Source organism: Ranitomeya variabilis, chromosome 1 (assembly GCF_051348905.1).
Source record: "Ranitomeya variabilis isolate aRanVar5 chromosome 1, aRanVar5.hap1, whole genome shotgun sequence".
Classification (NCBI taxonomy): Eukaryota; Metazoa; Chordata; class Amphibia; order Anura; family Dendrobatidae; genus Ranitomeya; species Ranitomeya variabilis.
In genome coordinates, this window is record NC_135232.1 from 658,803,961 (window position 1) to 658,822,413 (window position 18,453).

Genomic DNA, 18,453 nt, shown 5'->3' on the forward strand with positions numbered 1-18,453 from the left:
GTGAAATAGCAGCGCGTCACCGAAAGGAAGTATTTGAGCTGAATTACTGAGGCGTGGAACTCAGTGAAGTGGTTTTGCTGTGAGACCGAGACGTGGAACGCAAGGAAGTTGTTGAAGTGACGATCAAGACGTGAACTGCAAAGAAATGTTTCCCTCATTCCCCGAGAGACCGAGGTGTGGAACGCAAGGAAGTGTTTTCCTGAGAGACCGAGGTGTGGAACGCAAGGAAGTGTTTTCCTGAGGGACTGAGGCGCGGAACGCAAGGAAGTGTTTACCTGAGAGATTGAGGCGTGAAACGCAAGGAAGTGTTTACCTGAATACCTGAGAGATTGAGGCGTGAAACGCAAGGAAGTGTTTACCTGAGGGACTGAGGCGCGGAACGCAAGGAAGTGTTTTCCTTTCTGAGAGACCGAGTGGTGGAACGCTCACACCAGCGCTTATCCTGCACACCAGGGAGGAGCCGCTGGCTTTCATCCTGGGGTTGGTGCCCGGTTGCCTGCGGCTGGGAGCGGTCATTTGAACCTGAAGTCTGGTACTATGGCGACTGGGGAGGTTTGTGGTTTTAGAGTGATTTTTGTGGCGTCACCCTGGTCCTATGCTGGCTGATCTGTGCTCCTGCTACATGCAGTGTATGTGGTGGTCCATGTATGAGCAGTGCATACAGCATCTCTCACTGTTACCACTGACAACAGGCGGGTGATGACCGCTTCAGCTCTGCTGCATCCAAGTCCTGCGCTCATCAGTGCTGTATGCTATGTACCATGGCCTGTAGACCCCCAGGATTGTGTGTGTCTGCCCCGGCCCCCGTGTAGTCGTCGCTCTCCGTGGACGGAAATGTCGTCTGTAAGGCCTCTTTCACACTTCCGTTTTTTACAATCCTCCATAATCCGTCAAAATGTTGAAAAGACGGATCCTGTGCAGATTGTAAAAAATGGGTGCACTGGGTCCATTTTTTTGACTGCAGTTGTTGCCAGAATTGGCTATGTGCACACGTTGTGTATGCGTCTTCGCCGCGGTTTTCCGCTGCAAAAACGCATACACAACACAACCCATGTTGAAAATAATAATAAAAAAAATCGTGATATTCTCACCTTCCGGCGTCCCGCGCAGTGTTACCGATGCTCCCGTTCTCAGTGATGCCTTGCGAGACAATGACCTGTGATGACGTAGCGGTCTCGCGTGATGCTACGTCACCGGGGTCATTCTCGCAATGCATTACTGGGAACGGGTGGAGCGGGAAGGCAGCGCGGGACGCCGGAAGGTGAGAATAGCATGATTTTTTTTTTTTTATTATTTTAAACATTATATCTTTTAACTATTGATGCTGCATAGGCAGCATCAATAGTAAAAAGAGAGAGCGAGAGAGAATTTCCCTGACTAGAAATTCTTCCGCTCATTCTCAGTTTCAAAAGATGGCATCCGTCGCTGGAATTCTGCTTTTGACAGTCATTGACGGATCCTGCGTCCATAGGCTTCCATTATAGTCAACGACGGGTAGTGCAGGATCCGTCGCTGAGCGATTTTCCGGCGTACACAAAAAATGTTTCTATGTGTGTTGTCTCCGCCCGACGGACATCATTTTTACGACGGATGAAACGGATGACCATCCGTCACAATCCGTCGCTAATACAAGTCTATGAGAAAAAAAAGGATCCAGCAGAAACAAAACGGACAAAAAATTAGTTGTTCACTTGTTTTTAGTCCATCAGATGCTTTTGTAGGAAATGTAAAAACTTACTGACGTGCGTGAATCCTGTATTTTGCGATGTTTCCGTTTTTAGCCTTCCCAATTGGATGCTAAAAGATGAAATTTAAACATGAAATTAAAACAATCTAAAATATGAAAAAAAAAGTTCTAATTTCCTGCTGCTATTACCAGGATTTGTCTTATGGATTCTAGGTTATAACCCTGTAAATCTGACCCATGTGAACGCAGTCTTAAAGGGGTTGTTCATTGCAGCGTGTTGATGACACCTCCCTCATCGATATCAGATCGGTTGGGGGTCTGACACACAGGTCCCCCACTGATGAGCTGTTATTTGCCCTTGTGAGTAAATACATTGAACAGAGCTGCAGTGCATAGCTCCATGCAATGTGTAACGGTGGCTGCTTGGGATAAACTACAGTGTAATATGCACGTCTCATGGTTTTGTCATAATTTTTTTTCTTTTCTTGACGCAGGTTGTGGTAAGTGGTGACCGAGAGTTTGAAAGTGTGGAACTCGGAGATGTACGGAAGAAGAAAAAAATTCCTCGAAGAATAATTCACTTTGCTAGTGGTGAAACCATGGAGGAATATAGTACGGACGAGGAAGAAGAGTTGCAAGAGAAAAGAGATCTTCTGCCGACTGCTGACCCAGTAAGTGACAGTGACGTCGGATCCATGGATTCATTTACTAACGATATAAGTTAGAATTAGGAGAGCATTACCGGTCACCTGCAGGTAGAAAAAAATGAGGAAAATATACACTGGCGCTGCACCAACAGGCAAAAATTAGGGGGGCTAAAGAAATCGAAGCAGCTGGTGATGTGACAGAGTCCTTGTTTTAGGTAGAAAAAAATGTTAAATCAAGGCAGACTCTGCGTACGCTCTTCTGTATAGGAAATGCAAAAACATTAAACCAAAATGAGGGGAGCTGAATATCCAGCACAAAGGTCTTCCGATTTATCAGACTGTTACCAATATAAATGCAAGATATGTTCAGTGCCTTACTAATAGGGTGGCCACCATTTAGAAGAAAGGGGCAGAGTGTTGGTCACGTGTGTTCTCATTACACTGTAGTCTAAAGGACCAAAATTTTGCGACTTTTGGTGTATTTATGCCTGTCTCTGCTAAAATGGGTAGAGCATGAATGGGCCATGGTTGCACCTCTGGGTCTAATTCATGAACATTTGTGCCACATTAGTGGTGTTATTTTTGCCAGACATATACTCCAGTCCCTAACCGGAGTAACATTTCTGGCTGTGGCATACTGCAGTTGGAAGTTGAGTCTAATTCATTCAGCTGTGCTTGCTTCTCTTTAATGTATTAAGTGCATCTCACTTCCGCAGTCCCGATCATTAGGACTGACACGCACAACGCCACTCTTAAAGGGAACCTGTCACCTTATTCATGCTGGCCAAAACGTGGGCATCATGAATCAGATCCTCGCAGCAGCGTTTCCAAGAAGAAATGCTTTAAAGATCCACACTTTGATTAGTCTAGCCTAAAGGCCCCGTCACACTTAGCGACGCTGCAGCGATACAGACAACGATGCCGATCGCTGCAGCGTCGCTGTTTAGTCGCTGTGTGGTCGCTGGGGAGCTGTCACACAGACAGCTCTCCAGCGACCAACGATGCCGAGGTCCCCGGGTAACCAGGGTAAACATCGGGTTACTAAGCGCAGGGCCGCGCTTAGTAACCCGATGTTTACCCTGGTTACCAGTGTAAAATGTAAAAAAACAAATAGTACATACTCACCTTCGCGTCCCCCGGCGTCCGCTTCCTGCACTGTCTGAGCGCCGGCCCTAACAGCAGAGCGGCGACGTCACCGCTGTGCTGTGCTTTCACTTTACGGCCAGCAGTCAGTCAGTGCGGGAAGCAGACGGCAAGGGACCTGACGGACACCGGAATGTGAGTATGTAGTGTTTGGGTTTTTTTACATTTACGATGGTAACCAGGGTAAACATCGGGTTACTAAGCGCGGCCCTGCGCTTAGTAACCCGATGTTTACCCTGGTTACCAATGAAGACATCGCTGAATCCGTGTCACACACACCGATTCAGCGATGTCAGCGGGACCTCAACGATCAAAAAAAGGTCCAGGCCATTCCGACACGACCAGCGATCTCACAGCAGGGGCCTGGTCGCTGCTACGTGTCAAACATAGCGAGATCGCTACTGAGGTCGCTGTTGCGTCACAAAACTTGTGACTCAGCAGCGATCTCGCTAGTGACCTCGCTTAGTGTGACGGGAGCTTTACTCTTTTCTCGGCCAGGTCTCTCGCTGTGGGAATCTGCTCTAGTAGTGCTGGGGGAAGCCAGTCAGGGCGGTGCTGGGCTGGTGTGTGTGTCTTATTTTTTTTTTTGGCTCCAACTATGATCCTCTTAAGGAACTTTGAAATACTAGAGCGTTTTAGAGACAAATCTACCTGGCTGCAATTGTGCGGCCAGGCTCTGGTTCATGGTGCCCGCAGTTTGGGCATCAGGAATCGGATGACAGGTTTCCTTTTAATAAATCTATCCCAAGATCGTGATCGTACATACGCAGCGTGTTCTCTGCCACATGATGTAAAAACTAGAAAACGAGACGCGATTGAGTCTTTGGTTACTTTGCTTTCCCTGTTAGTGAATTGTATAAATCAATGTTGAACCAACAACCTTCTATTTTCTGTCTATGGTTCTTGCAGGCAAAGTTAACATGGGGGCCATATCTCTGGTTTTACATGCTGAGAGTTGCAACTTCCACACTTTCAGGTACGTCATACACTCGCCAGTTTACACTGGATTACTAAATCTATTCCTCTTCAGACCTCCTGAGCGGCAGTGACATCTAATGGGTAATGTCACCCCAACAGATTATTTAGTAGCACAATTGCAGCAATATGTCGTCCCTTTAGACCACCTTATTCCTATTTTAGCCATTGAGATGTGTTGGTTTGTCTGACTATTCTACTACAGCTCAGTGCCACTTGTTCACCCCCCCAACAGACAATTGGTGTTTGACTGTAGGGGTCCATCCCTAAAGAAGACCCTTACTAATCAAACATTGACGGCCGAAAAGTGATCATGATACTCCTTCTCAGGTCAAGGTGCTCAAGTAGAGTCCTACCCTATATACCATGGTAAAAAGAACTCGTCTTTCTCTCTTTTTTTTTTTTTTTTTTCTTTCTTTCAAATCACAGGGTATAGTTGTTCTGTTTATTGCTGGGCAATCCAAAAACAAGATGTCCCAGTTCTAAATTGCCTAGTGATGAACGGCACAACTATACCTTGCGATTTGGGAATAATAAAAGTGCGGAGTTGTTTTTCCCATATTTTATACGTAGGTCATTGGGTACTACTTCTCATGTTACAGGTAGATTTGCAGAGTTTCCTTCTGTACTACAGACACACCTTGCAGAGAAATGCTGCTGGAGTCCATTGTTTAATCCTTCATTGTTTCCTGTGGTTTACACTTGATCAGTGTGCAGGGCGACCGGGAGAACATTGGACAGCACCATATAGTGTGCAATGTGAACTGCTGCCATTTTCAGATTGTGCAGTATCCTGGCTGGAACCATTGACTCGCTTTAGCCTTACACGGGGATAACCAAAATCAACAGATGGGGTATCCCACTACGTCATGGTCACCTGTTGTAGTCCTTTTTGCTCCTCTGTTATAGGTGACAGTATCACCATTAAGGTACCAACTACTATTTTTTTTTTTTTTTTTTGTGAAAGAAAAAACCCTAAAGTAAAGTCTTACATCCATTACAGAGGTGAATAGGTGATGTTGATTCACCAATGAGATCAAAATTATACGTGTCTTCTGATAGTCTCTCCCCTAAAAAAAAAAAAAAAAAAAGTCATGGGAAAAGCTCTATAGATTTATAATGGATATGTGCTCTATTTGGAAAAACAAATACTGATAGAACATGAATGTGAAACTGTGATGTGTGAATGGGGCCCTAAAAGGAACCCGTCACAATTACAATTTAGTCTGATCTGCCCGGATAATATATTCGGGTCCCTGTGACTGCATGTTTTGCGACAGTAGACAGCCGCAACACATGTGTGGATTGTCAAACAAATAGGCAATTTACACATGTGTTGCAGCTGGCTACCGCCGCAAAACATGCAGTCACAGGGACCCGAATATATTATCCGAGCACACTAAAGATAACACCCCAGCATGCTCGGATAACACATTAACCACTCATCACTGATTGGCAGCTGTCTCTGCGTGCAGAGAAAGCTGCTGACCACTGGTGGGACCGCTGCTCTATAGCTTGCTGCCTGCAGATTAGACACCATTTTCACCTTGACAGGTGATAAGCCTGTGAGGAGTTACAAACTTATAAGTAGGATAGGTAAAAAGTTGTAGTCTTGGTCCAGCCCCGTTACGGCTTTCCATGGCAGTATTGTGGCATTTTGGAGATAACCCCTTGTTCTGCGTTTTGGTTCTGTAGTGATCCAGGTTGGAATAGCTAGAACCTAGGGTGGGGAGACCTGCTGCTGTAATTCAGACATTGGGATTTATTTTGCTCTTATTGTTAAATGTAATCTATTGTGGTTTTTTTTTTTTTTTCAGTTTGTGACTTTTTAGGAGAAAAAATAGCATCGGTTCTGGGGGTCAGTACACCGAAGTACCAGTATGCGATTGATGAATATTACAGAATGCAGAAGGAGGTATGTGCTGGCCATCCCCGCTGCTCAGACCCATGTACTCCTGGGCATTTGTGTGGGGGTTGTAATAGAATCAGAGTGTGTACTGTAAACATATTGTGTTACTACAGGGATATGCAAAACCTATAACCCCAACCTAGATGGGAACTGTTCAGGTAGCCGGAATAAAATGTGTAACCCTCAGGCTGTGACTTTAAAGTTTGCCATAGCTATAAAAAAAAAACAACCTATTGTCAAGTGAAAAAGAAGAATCTTGTAATGTGCATTTTCTTTATCGCCTCTCATTGGGGGACACAGGAACCATGGGTGTATGCTGCTGCCACTAGGAGGCTGACACTATGCAAATAAAAAAGATAGCTCCTCCTCTGCAGTGTACACCCCACCGACTGGCATTATACTCTTCAGTTTAGCTTAGGGTACCGTCTCACTATACGATTTACCAACGATCACGACCTGCGATACGACCTGGCCGTGATCGTTGGTAAGTCGTTGTGTGGTCGCTGGGGAGCTGTCACACAGACCGCTCTCCAGCGACCAACGATGCCGAGGTTCGCTGGTAACCAGGGTAAACATCGGGTTACTAAGTGCAGGGCCGCGCTTAGTAACCCGATGTTTACCGTGGTTACCAGCGTAAACGTAAAAAAAAACAAACCGTACTGCCACCGTACAGTGAGAGCAGAGCACAGCAGTGACGTCACCGCTGTGATCTGCTCTCACTTTCCGGCCGGCAGACAGTCAGAGCGGGAAGCAGACGGCAAGGGACCTGACGGACATCAGATGGTGAGTATGTACGGTTTTTTTTTTTACTTTTACGCTGGTAACCACGGTAAACATCGGGTTACTAAGCGCGGCCCTGCGCTTAGTAACCCGATGTTTACCCTGGTTGCAAGCGAACGCATCGCTGGATCGCTGTCACACACAACGATCCAGCGATGACAGCGGGAGATCCAGCGACGAAAGAAAGTTTCAAACGATCTGCTACGACGTACGATTCTCAGCAGGGTCCCTGATCGCTGCTGCGTGTCAGACACTGCGAGATCGTAACTATATCGCTAGAACGTCACGAATCGTGCCGTCGTAGCGATGAAAATGCCACTGTGTGACAGTACCCTTAGTGTCAGTAGGAGGTGGACACGGGTCTTTCTTTAGACCCTTATCTACCTCAATGTGCGTCGTTCCTTTTCAGGTTTTCCGGAGGGATACAGGGTGAACAGTCACACCTGTAGTCCCACAAGGCGGACTATGAGTACGGCCTGTACTGCCACCCCGTATCCTCATAGATCCCTCTCCAGGACCAAGAGCCTAGCACACAAGCGTGCTCAGAAGTCCGGTCCTGGCTCCGTCCCCCACCCACTCGCCCACCAGAGCCTGTCGGTCGGAGGAGACGAGGACGTCCGTCATCGGCTCCACGGACGTCTAATATCTTCCATGCTTTTTCAAGGTTAGTACGACGGCGTGGGATGTTAGGTGAGTATTTGTGCTACGTGTGGGAGCCCCTGCGGCCGCACCTTTTCTGCGCAAGGGTCCCACCGCACACTTAAAAAAAAAAAAAAAAAAAAGTCTGGGGCTTATCTCTTGCGCGACGCTTCTGATGACCTTCCGCGCTCCTTCCCACGGCGGCTGCGTTTTCTTAGGCAGTCACGCTGCTTACCTGCGACCGTTTTTCCGGTTAATTCTGCGGCGCGGTTCCCCTTCAGGCAGCCGTGCCAGGTTTTCTCCGGCGGCCGCACCTTTGGAGGTGACTCGCGGCCGCGACCCTCCAGCGGCCACCGGCTTCTAATATAGGCCCCGGCTTTCCCTGGGGCCGGTACCGGCGTTTTTCCTTATTACATGCGGCGGCTGCCGCACCTATTAGCCGGGCGGCGGTGCGCGAGCTAAGAGCGCCGCACCGCTGTTCACTTCTAATTTAGGCCCCGGCTTCTCCCGGGGCCTACTTCCGGTGCCGCGCTCCGCCCACTTCCTTTTGCCTCGGACGGGCTTTCTCCCGCCCGACAAACTGTGCCCTGCATTCCCCACCCACCGGCGCCATCTCGGCTGGCTCCGCCCCTTCCTCCACGCCGCTGCTGGACACTCAGGTCACGAGTTTTGTGCCTCGTGCCACGCACTCCGCAGAGCGCTCTTCTTCTGAGGACACAGCAGGAAATCTGCCCCCTAACCTGCTGGCATTTCTTCAGGGAGCTCTCCATAATGTCTAACTCTAAAGGGGGGGCCGCTCTCGTCCTCCTACTTCCTCCTCTTAGTCAAATACTTTGCTTGTTCGTCCTGTAACAGCAAACTTCCCTCAGGTCAGTCCTCTCCGCTCTGTCAGGCCTGCAGCAACCCGATTGTTCCCACCGCCCAGGATCCCCCGGCCGCTCCGCCCGAGAGTGATACCCCCATCCCAGGCTGGGCCTCCTCTCTGTCTCAATCCGTGGCCGATTTAACACGGGTGTCTCAAACCCTGGTGTCCGTACTGGATCGGTTACCCCTGCAGACTCCAGCAGTAGCCAGCGGGTCCCAGGAACCGCCGCCCGAGCCCTCTTTGATAAGCCACAAAAGGTCCAGGCAGGTATGTCGGTCTGAGTCCTCTTCGCGTTCTAGCTCGCCACACGGCCCTCCCCTGCGGTCGGTGTCCCCCCGATCCTCCTCCCCTGAGTCAGGCGAGGCTTTCTCTGATGCGCACTCGGAGGATATTTCGGAGCTGGATTCTAACCAAATCGCCACCATGAGAGATATGGTCCAGAATCTCATTGGGGCAATAAACCAAACCTGTGGCATCAAGGATCCCTCTACGGAACCCGCAGATCAGGCGGTTTCGTTTAGACGGGCCAAACCACCCTCCAAGTTTTTTGCTCCTCATCCTGAATTTGTGGAAATCTTGGCCAGAGAGAGAGAGAACCCGACCAGATGTTTTCAGAGGGGAAAACGCCTGGGTGTGTTATATCCTTTTCCTCCAGAACTTACCGACCAATTGGACGGTCTCTCCCTCGGTGGATCCCCCTGTTTCCAGGCTTTCCACCAACACGGTGCTTCCTCTGTCCGGCGGAGCATCTCTGAAGGACTCTAACGATAGTTGTAGAATCCTTCGCGAAGTCAGCTTTTGAAGCAGCTGCAGCGGCGCTATGCCCAGCTTTTGCTTCCACTTGGGTCTCAAAATCTATTTCCAAATGGGCCAAGGATCTCCGTCGAGGTATCCTGGACGGGGCGCCTCCCGCGCAACTAGCGGAGCTTGCCAACCAGATTTCCCACGCTGGTGAATACCTGGTCTCCGCCTCCCTGGATACCGCGTCTTGTGCGGCTCAGGCTTCCAGCAATGCTGTTGCCATCCGCCGGACCGTTTGGCTCAAGGCCTGGCAGGCGGACTTATCTTCCAAAAAGTCCCTTACCAGTCTGCCCTTCCAGGGCTCTCGTCTCTTTGGTCCCCAGCTGGACCAAATCATTAAGGACGCCACTGGGGGTACAAGTTCTCTTCTCCCCCAGGCTAAGCCTCGCCGCCCTCCTCCTAAACGGCAGTTTCGATCCTTTCGGCCTTTTCGACGCTTCGCGGCGTCAAACTCCTTTGCCCAGCAGCAACAGAGGCCACAGGCACGTCAAGAGAAGAAGGCGGTGTCCTTTAGGCCCGCTCCGTCCTGGCGTCCTCGCTACTCCCAGGGTAGATCTTCCAGGCCCAGGACCGGGAGATCCACCTCTGCATGACTCTCGGCAAGACTCCAGCCCAACTCCCAGGTTGGGCGGCCGTCTTCTCTTTTTCAGGGACGCCTGGCTTTCCGCAGTAGAGGATGCATGGGTCAGGGAAGTTGTATCCTCGGGATACAAGATAGAGTTCATTTCACGACCCCAGGATCGTTTCTTCGAATCCCGTCCTCCAAGAGATCCCGCTTTAGTTCTGGGTTTCTTTGCAGCCATCGCTTCTCTTCTCAAAGCCGGGGTTATCGTTCCCGTACCAGAAAAAGAACGTTTCACGGGTTTCTACTCGAACCTTTTTGTGGTACCGAAAAAGGACAGCAAGGTTCGTCCCATTCTGGACCTCAAATTGCTGAACAGGAGAGTTCATCTGAGACGCTTCAGGATGGAATCTCTTCGTTCAGTAATTGCTTCCATGGAGGCCCAGGAATTTCTGTGCTCAATCGACATCCAGGACGCCTACCTCCATGTCCCGATATTTCCCGGACATCACCGTTTCCTGCGCTTTGTAGTGCTCCGGGAACATTTTCAGTTCGTCGCCCTGCCGTTCGGCCTCGCAACCGCTCCAAGGGTGTTCACAAAGATCATGGCGGCACTGATGGCCATCTTGAGAGTCAGAGGCCTGGTCCTTTTTCCTTACCTCGACGACATCCTCATCAAGGCTCTGTCCTTTGCTCAGGCTCACGAAAGCCTGTCTATTGTTATCGACACCTTAGTCCGTTTCGGGTGGCTGGTCAACCGGAAGAAGTCCTGCCTTATCCCTTCTCAGCGCATCATCTTTCTGGGCATGCTCTTCGACACTCGTCAGACCAGAGTCTTCCTTCCCAAAGACAAGAAATCCACCCTTTGTCGGGACATACGCTTGCTCCAGGGTCCTCGGCCTCCCTCCCTCCGTTCGGCCATGAGGGCTCTTGGGAGGATGGTAGCAACATTGGAAGCGATTCCCTTCGCCCAATTTCACTCGCGACCCCTCCAGCAAGCCATTCTGTCTCAATGGGACAGGTCTGTTTTCTCCCTGGATCGGCCAATCCGTCTCTCTTCTCGGGTCAAACGGTCTCTCAACTGGTGGCTGACGTCACCTCTTGTCTCCCAGGGCAGGTCCTTCCTTCCAGTTCACTGGCAGGTGGTGACGACGGACGCCAGCCTGCTCGGCTGGGGTGCGGTGTTTCGTCACCTGACGGTCCAGGGCCGTTGGTCGTCGCAGGAGTCGTCTCTGCCAATCAATGTCCTCGAAATTCGGGCCATTTTTCTGTCCCTCCGCCACTGGGAAACTATTCTCAGGGGCCTGCGAGTCCGGGTCCAGACGGACAACGCCACGGCCGTGGCATATGTCAACCATCAGGGGGGGACCCGGAGCTCCTTGGCCCTTGCCGAGGTATCCAAGATCCTCCTTTGGGCAGAGGCTACAGTTCCGGTGATATCCGCTGTGCATATCCCCGGCGTGGACAACTGGGCCGCCGACTTCCTCAGCCGCGAGGGCCTCGCGGCAGGGGAATGGTCCTTGCATCCGGAGGTCTTCCATCAGATTTGTCTTCGATGGGGGACTCCGGACGTGGACCTCACGGCGTCTCGAATGAACAGGAAGGTTCCGCAGTTCGTCTCCAGGTCTCGCGATCCTCTCGCAGTGGGCGTTGACGCTCTGGCCATCCCTTGGTCACAGTTCGGGCTGCCTTACCTGTTCCCACCCCTTCCACTTCTTCCCAAGCTGTTGAAGATCAAAGCGGAAGGGGTGCCGGTCATCCTGATCGCCCCGGATTGGCCCAGGAGAGCTTGGTTCGCGGAGCTCGTCAATCTTCTCGCGGACGCTCCCTGGCGCCTTCCAGACAGGCCCGATCTGCTGTCTCAGGGTCCGATCTGCCACCCGAATTCTCGGTCGCTCAGTTTAACGGCGTGGCTGTTGAGACCGCGGTTCTAAGAGCGTCCGGCCTTTCAGACCGGGTGATTCACACCATGATTCAGGCTCGGAAGCCTTCGTCTTCCAGGATCTACTACCGTACCTGGAAGGCTTACTTCCGTTGGTGCGAGTCCAACCGCGTTCCGTCTATGACCTTTTCCCTGCCTTCTCTTTTGGCCTTCCTTCAGGCAGGACTGGATTCAGGCCTGGCTCTTAGCTCCCTGAAGGGCCAGGTTTCTGCGCTTTCCATCCTCTTTCAGAAGACTTTAGCTTCTCGGCCACAGGTTAAGACCTTCCTTCAAGGAGTGGCCCACACTGTCCCACCGTACAGGGCTCCTGTGGATGCATGGGATTTGAACCTGGTACTGGACGTTCTGAGGGTTTCTCCCTTTGAGCCCCTTCGGGAGATTCCTCTATCAGTTCTATCTTGGAAGGTGTCCTTTCTTGTGGCCATCACGTCTATTCGCCGCGTTTCCGAGTTGGCGGCTCTGTCTTGCCAACCTCCATTTTTGGTCATTCACCAGGATAAGGTGGTCTTCCGGCCTCCACCTTCTTTTCTTCCTAAGGTGGTTTCAACCTTCCACCTCAACGAGGACATCATTTTACCTTCCTTTTGTCCAGCTCCGACTCATCCTGTGGAGCGATCTTTGAACAAGCTGGACCTTGTCAGGGCAGTGAGGATCTACCTGGATAGAACCTCCACTTTTCGAAAGACTGATTCCTTTTTCGTTATTCCTGATGGCACGCACAGAGGCCAACCGGCTTCTAAGGCGACTATTGCTCGCTGGATCAGAATGGCAATTTTGGAGGCTTACCGGGTCAAGAACAGAGTGCCCCCTCCTGGGATTAAGGCTCACTCTACCCGGGCAGTCGGCGCCTCCTGGGCGGTGCGCCACAGGGCTTCCGCCCTACAGCTTTGCAAAGCGGCAACTTGGTCTTCCATCCACACGTTCGCCAAATTTTACAAGGTCCATACCTACGCTTCGGCGGACGCCAGCCTAGGCAGAAGGATCTTGCAGGCGGCAGTGGTGAGTCCTCTGACCTGATGGAAGTCTGTTTTCCCGCCCTAGGGACTGCTTTGGGACATCCCATGGTTCCTGTGTCCCCCAATGAGAGGCGATAAAGAAAACAGGATTTTTGGTTGCTTACCGTAAAATCTGTTTCTTGGAGCCTTCATTGGGGGACACAGCTCCCTCCCAAGTTTTCTGTTATCTGTTATATGACTGTTCTCACGTTACAGTTCTCAAGTTTGTGGTTATGGTTTTTCAACCTTGTTCTTTATCTCCTACTGCTTTCTCACTAACTGAAGAGTATAATGCCAGTCGGTGGGGTGTACACTGCAGAGGAGGAGCTATCTTTTTTTATTTGCATAGTGTCAGCCTCCTAGTGGCAGCAGCATACACCCATGGTTCCTGTGTCCCCCAATGAAGGCTCCAAGAAACAGATTTTACGGTAAGCAACCAAAAATCCTGTTATTAATGTGAGTGCAGCAATGTCTAAACTATCGTAGCATAAAATACGATTGCCACCATTCATAGCAATAATTTATTTATTCATTTTGGCTTTTCGTATTTTAACCTCTTCGTGACCAGAGCAAATTTTTCACATCTGACATGTCACTTTACGTGGCAATAACTGTGGAAAGTTTCAGCATATCACAATAATTCTGAGATTTCTTTGTGACACATTGTACTTTGTTACTGGTAAACAAATCAGATATCAAAGGGGGAGTCGGAGCTGTGGCCGGCTGCTCACATCCTCTTGATGTCTGATACATCTGAAGTCGGGGCGAGTGAAGCCAGCACAGGGCTCATGTGACAATGTCACGCAATGTCATTGGTACTTGAGGGGAGTATGAAAGTTGTTGTTTTATGGGGGCAAACATGCTGATTGAGAAGGGGTTGGCGGAGTAGTGGACAACCCCTTTTAAAAGCTTAAAATGTAAGTTTTATCTGCCTGCTGTAGGTTACACATATTTTGGTTCAGTAGTTTGCAGGTAATGAGGGATATGTAAAGAGAGTTTGACAATAATACATTCACTTTAGTATTGGGGAACCTAGAAAATTCAGTAATAAACCCTCTGTCTCATCTGTACCTCTCTGGACACCTCAAATGTAAGGGAATCTGACTGGTGGAAGAGGAGTGGTTTGCACAAAATAGTATCTTGGGCCTGTGCAACCCCGCTCTAAAACATACTGTATTAGGAGGAAAGCAAACAGCCAGAAGACGACTAGGTCACAGCATCAACAAAATATCAGAAAGAATGCTGTGATCTGGGTATGTGGTAACTGGGACCTACAAAATGTGGTCTAAAGATTGATTTGTGGACATGCACTAAATAGTAAAATCAACTTTATGTGAAAAAACAAAACAAAAAACAGCCTATAGGAAGTGTAGTGCAGCGGGGTTGGTGCAGTGCGACAGATAGGCAGGGACCACAGAAAAGGTGAAAGCAAATGTCTTTTAATGTCCAAAAACTCACACATAGGAGTGCTGTCCTCCAGATCACAGGCGAGTTTCTGTAAACACAGTCCAGAACTCAAAACCAGTTGCCGTGGACAATGGCAAAGCTGTGTCTTTTGGGTGCGTCAGCCGCCTGGAAGTCCCTGGCTCTATGTTAGCTTCACCCGGTCCTGGGTTGCACAGAGCCACCTGCCCTGCAGCTTGCAAACTCCAAAACTGACACACCCAAGGCCAAAACGGACAGGTTTAAATGGAATCGTGGCCATAGGGCCACTTACAAAACCTGACTGGGGAGAGTGAACCGCCCCACTAGCATCCTGTAGTTAACTCCAAAAATAAAAGCCCTTAAAGGATTTTCCTAAGAATGTGACTGGGGTCACTACTTGGACCCAATCCACACGTACTTTTATTTTGCCTTGTGACTCACAGGCGTCCTGCTGTGAACCCAAGGCTCTCCAGCAGGTTTAATAGGACTTCGTCTGCATCGTGGGGGACACATTGACCCTCGCATATGATCCCCCTCACAGTAGGCAGTATCTTTCTCTGTTGGACAATAAAGTGCATCTCTCTGGTTTGTAGGTTGAAGAGGAGGAAGAAGAGAATGAACTGTCCGAGCAGGCAGAGAAACAGTTCCAAGAGCAGAACGGGCAGCAACATGAAACCAGTCCTCAGTCGGAGCAGCCTGAAGCCGCCAGCTCCTTTGTCAATATCAGTTTTGTAATGGAAGGAGAGGACTCTGTAAACTTGGCACAGAAGCAGGAACTATCCGCTGTCCCGACTTAGCAGCAGGAGAAGAGATTTCTTCGGGGAAAAGCAACACCTGCCAAAATCAAAACTGTGCCTTTCTATGTTACTCGAGTCCCAAGCGTCTGCTAATTCATGGCCCTCAGCATCTTTGAGCCGTCATATTCACAGGGTTGTTGTTTCTTGCTTGCAGTTATTGAAATATTTGATGGGACCACACAAGCTGTCAGGGTTCGTCAGCCATTTGTAAAGTTCTAGTGTACACATTATTACCTTGTTAATATATTTAACATTCAACTAAACATTTGTATAAGTCTTTATGTGACTCTCATGCCCCAAAGTAAGGGTCCTCCATTAAACATCTTTGTGTTTTTTTAAAAACAAAAAGTTCAAAATTCTGTGCAGATTACTTTTATTTCTAGAAGTTGGAGCCTCAGTTTTCTGATACAGAGCACTAAATCCCCTGCATAGATTTCATTTTAAAAGGTAACATTCTGGCTTCCTGCAGACTCCACTAGAGGGAGCTTACTACAGTTACTCATTCAACTCAGTAGCTCCCTCTAGTGGTGGCTGCTGTCAGCAATATATCATTTTAAAGGGAACCTATCACCCCCAAAATCGTATATGAGGTAAGCCCACCGGAATCAGGGGATTATATATAGTATTCTGTTATGCTGTAGATAAGCCCCTGATATATCCTGAAAGATGAGAAATAAAGGTTAGATTATACTCACCCAGGGGCGGTCCGTTCCGATGGGCGTCCGGGTCTGGGGCCTCCTATCTTCATGCGATGACGTCCTCTTCTTCACTTCTAGCCGCGGCTCCAGCGCAGGCGCACTTTGTCTGCCCTGTTGAGGGCAGAGCAAAGTACTGCAGTGCGCAGGTACCGGGCCTCATTGACCTTTCGCGGAGCTGCAGCAAGAAGACAAGAGGACGTCATCCTATGGAGATGGGAGGCGTGGACTGGGCGTCGCATAACCCGGACCGCCCCTGGGTGAGTATAACAACCTCTTTTTCTCATCTTTCAGGTTACATCGGGGGCTTATCTACAGCATTACAGAATGCTGTAGATAAACCCCTGATGCCGGTGGGCTTACCTCATATACAATTTTGGGGGTAACAGGTTCCCTTTAAAGGGAACCCGTCACCCCATTTTTTCCATATGAGATAAAAAAAAACATTAAATAGGGCCTGAGCTGTGCGTTACAATAGTGTATTTTGTGGACCATGATTCCCCACCTATACTGCCGAAATACGTTACCAAAGTCGCCGTTTTCGCCTGTCAATCAGGCTGGTCTGGTCAGATGGGCGTGGTGACATCGCTGTTTCTTCCCCCAGATCTTGCTTATTTACTCTCTCACCTCATTGGGGGACACAGGACCATGGGTGTTATGCTGCTGTCCACTAGGAGGCGACACTATGCATAATCTGAAAAAGATTAACTGTGGCTCCTCCTGTGCAGTATACACCTCTGGACGGCATCAGCCTTCTCCAGTTTTTGCTTAGTGTCGCATAGGAGGCACACCTAAAAGATTTTTACTCCGTTTTTTCTGACAGGATTACAGAGGGTCTCCTGTGAGACTCCCGGCATGGCTCCTTCCTCGGCCCCCTATTATGGGGTGCCCAGTTGAAGTAGAGATGGCTATTCCCCATGTTGCTCCTTCTCCAGTCCCTCGGGTGCTGGTTCGAAGTCGAGACCCCCCCCTCCTTCCCCAATTCCTTTTGGTTTCTGGGTTGAGGTCGAGGCAAGGATAAAGGCCCCTGAAGGTGACAACAGCACCCTCCCTATCCCCCTCTGGGGGTATTAGGTTGAGACACCTCAGATAGGGCCTGTACAGGCACCATTCTACAGCTCCCAGCAGTGGGCCAGCACGCTGCGCCTGCATCCAGGGACCCCAGCCCAGCTGTGGGCTCCTGTTGGGGCCGGGGGGAGTGCAGGCAGGCATGGCACATACAGACACAGGGCTCCCTGCGCCCCTGTCTCTGCGGCAGCACCAGCTCTATACTACCTCAGGGAGATCCCAACCGGGCTCCCCCTTCCGCTTATAGCCCCACCGCCATCCTGCCTTTAAATCCGGAGGGGTCCGGTTCAGATCCGACCCCCTCCCGGACTTTCGCGCCGGCCTGGAGCCCTTCTGGGCCTCAGGCATCTAATTTAGACCCCGGCTTCAGCCTAGCTGAAGCTGCCGCCTCCTCTCCGCCCCCCAGATGACAAATATGACACTCTACAGTGTCATACAGGGGGCGGATCGAGACAGAAAGGGCTCGTTTTTACACAGCCTTGCCGCCTTTTTCCAGCTCTCCGCCCCCTTCTCCTTCTTTCCTCTCTGTCTCAGCAGCCATTTTCGGCTGCAGATTAACCCTGCATCTCCCGGCCTGCAGGACCAGGCAGCCAGTCTCCGGGGGCACAGGACTGTGGATCTTCGGCGCTGGACCTAGGGGCACACTGGTGGGGTAAGATCACAGCTGGGTTTTTTACTCAGCTGTGAATCCATATTACCTATAAGGCTCCCCTATAGGTTTCTCTACCCCTGTAAGGTCCTCTGCTGGCAGCACTTCTGCACTATGCCGGGCTCAAGGTCCAAGAGAACCAGGCAGAACTGCTATTATGCATTCTGCACAGCCTGCGGGACCGCTCTCCCCAGTAGTAGCACGTACCCGCATTGTCAGAACAGTATACAAACTAATGTGTCAGAGCCCCAAGAAGCCCCTGCCAATGCCTCGGTGTCTAATGCCACGCTGGAATGGGCTACTCAGATATCGCATAACCTCCACATTGCTTCAGGCTCTGCAGGGTCATGCCCCGGCTATGACCGTTACCCATCAAAGGGAGAGCTTGACTCAGGAACAAGATGACCCTGGCACATCCACGTCTAGGTCAGGACGCAAGCGGACCCATAGATCAAGTCCATCTGCGTCATCCCCCTCTAGGGATAGACACCGTAGCTCCAGGTCATCTAAACCGTCCCATTCCAGGGACAGACTATGCAGATCTCCGCAATCCCCGACCAGAGAAGGCCTCCTCCCCGGCCCACTCAGCAGGGGACGCCTCCTAGCAATACAGCGCTAGTTGAGGACATAATTTCATCCATCCATCGGGTGCTGGACATTTCTGATCCGCCACCAGAGGCCCCAGAACATAAGATTTCCTTTGAAGGACCTCTGAAGCCGCCTAAGGTTTTCTCTAACCACCCAGAGTTTAAGGCGATCCTTAAAAAGCAGCTCTCACAGCCTGAGAAAAAATTCGCTAATCGCAAATATCTGGAGGCGAAGTACCCCTTCCCACAGAAGGACACCAAGGAATGGACAGATCCACCTGAAGTAG

The 18,453-nt window shown here is 50.2% G+C and overlaps 1 protein-coding gene across 3 annotated transcripts; it reads left to right on the top strand.

The window, feature by feature from the left end:
* Positions 1–38: 38 nt before the first annotated feature.
* On the top strand, positions 39–15,515 carry FAM177A1 (family with sequence similarity 177 member A1). Of its 3 annotated transcripts, none has more exons than XM_077262856.1 (5): positions 39–174; positions 2,182–2,358; positions 4,378–4,453; positions 6,270–6,367; positions 14,964–15,515. In XM_077262856.1, the coding sequence occupies exons 2-5, from the start codon at positions 2,287–2,289 to the stop codon at positions 15,165–15,167; spliced, it is 450 nt and encodes a 149-aa protein (XP_077118971.1). In that variant the 5' UTR covers positions 39–174; positions 2,182–2,286; the 3' UTR covers positions 15,168–15,515. The 3 variants fall into 3 exon arrangements, with proteins under 3 accessions (XP_077118971.1, XP_077118964.1, XP_077118957.1); XM_077262849.1 differs by lacking the exon at positions 39–174 and adding an exon at positions 346–552 and having other exon boundaries at positions 4,387–4,453; XM_077262842.1 differs by lacking the exon at positions 39–174 and adding an exon at positions 359–552.
* Positions 15,516–18,453: the final 2,938 nt, after the last annotated feature.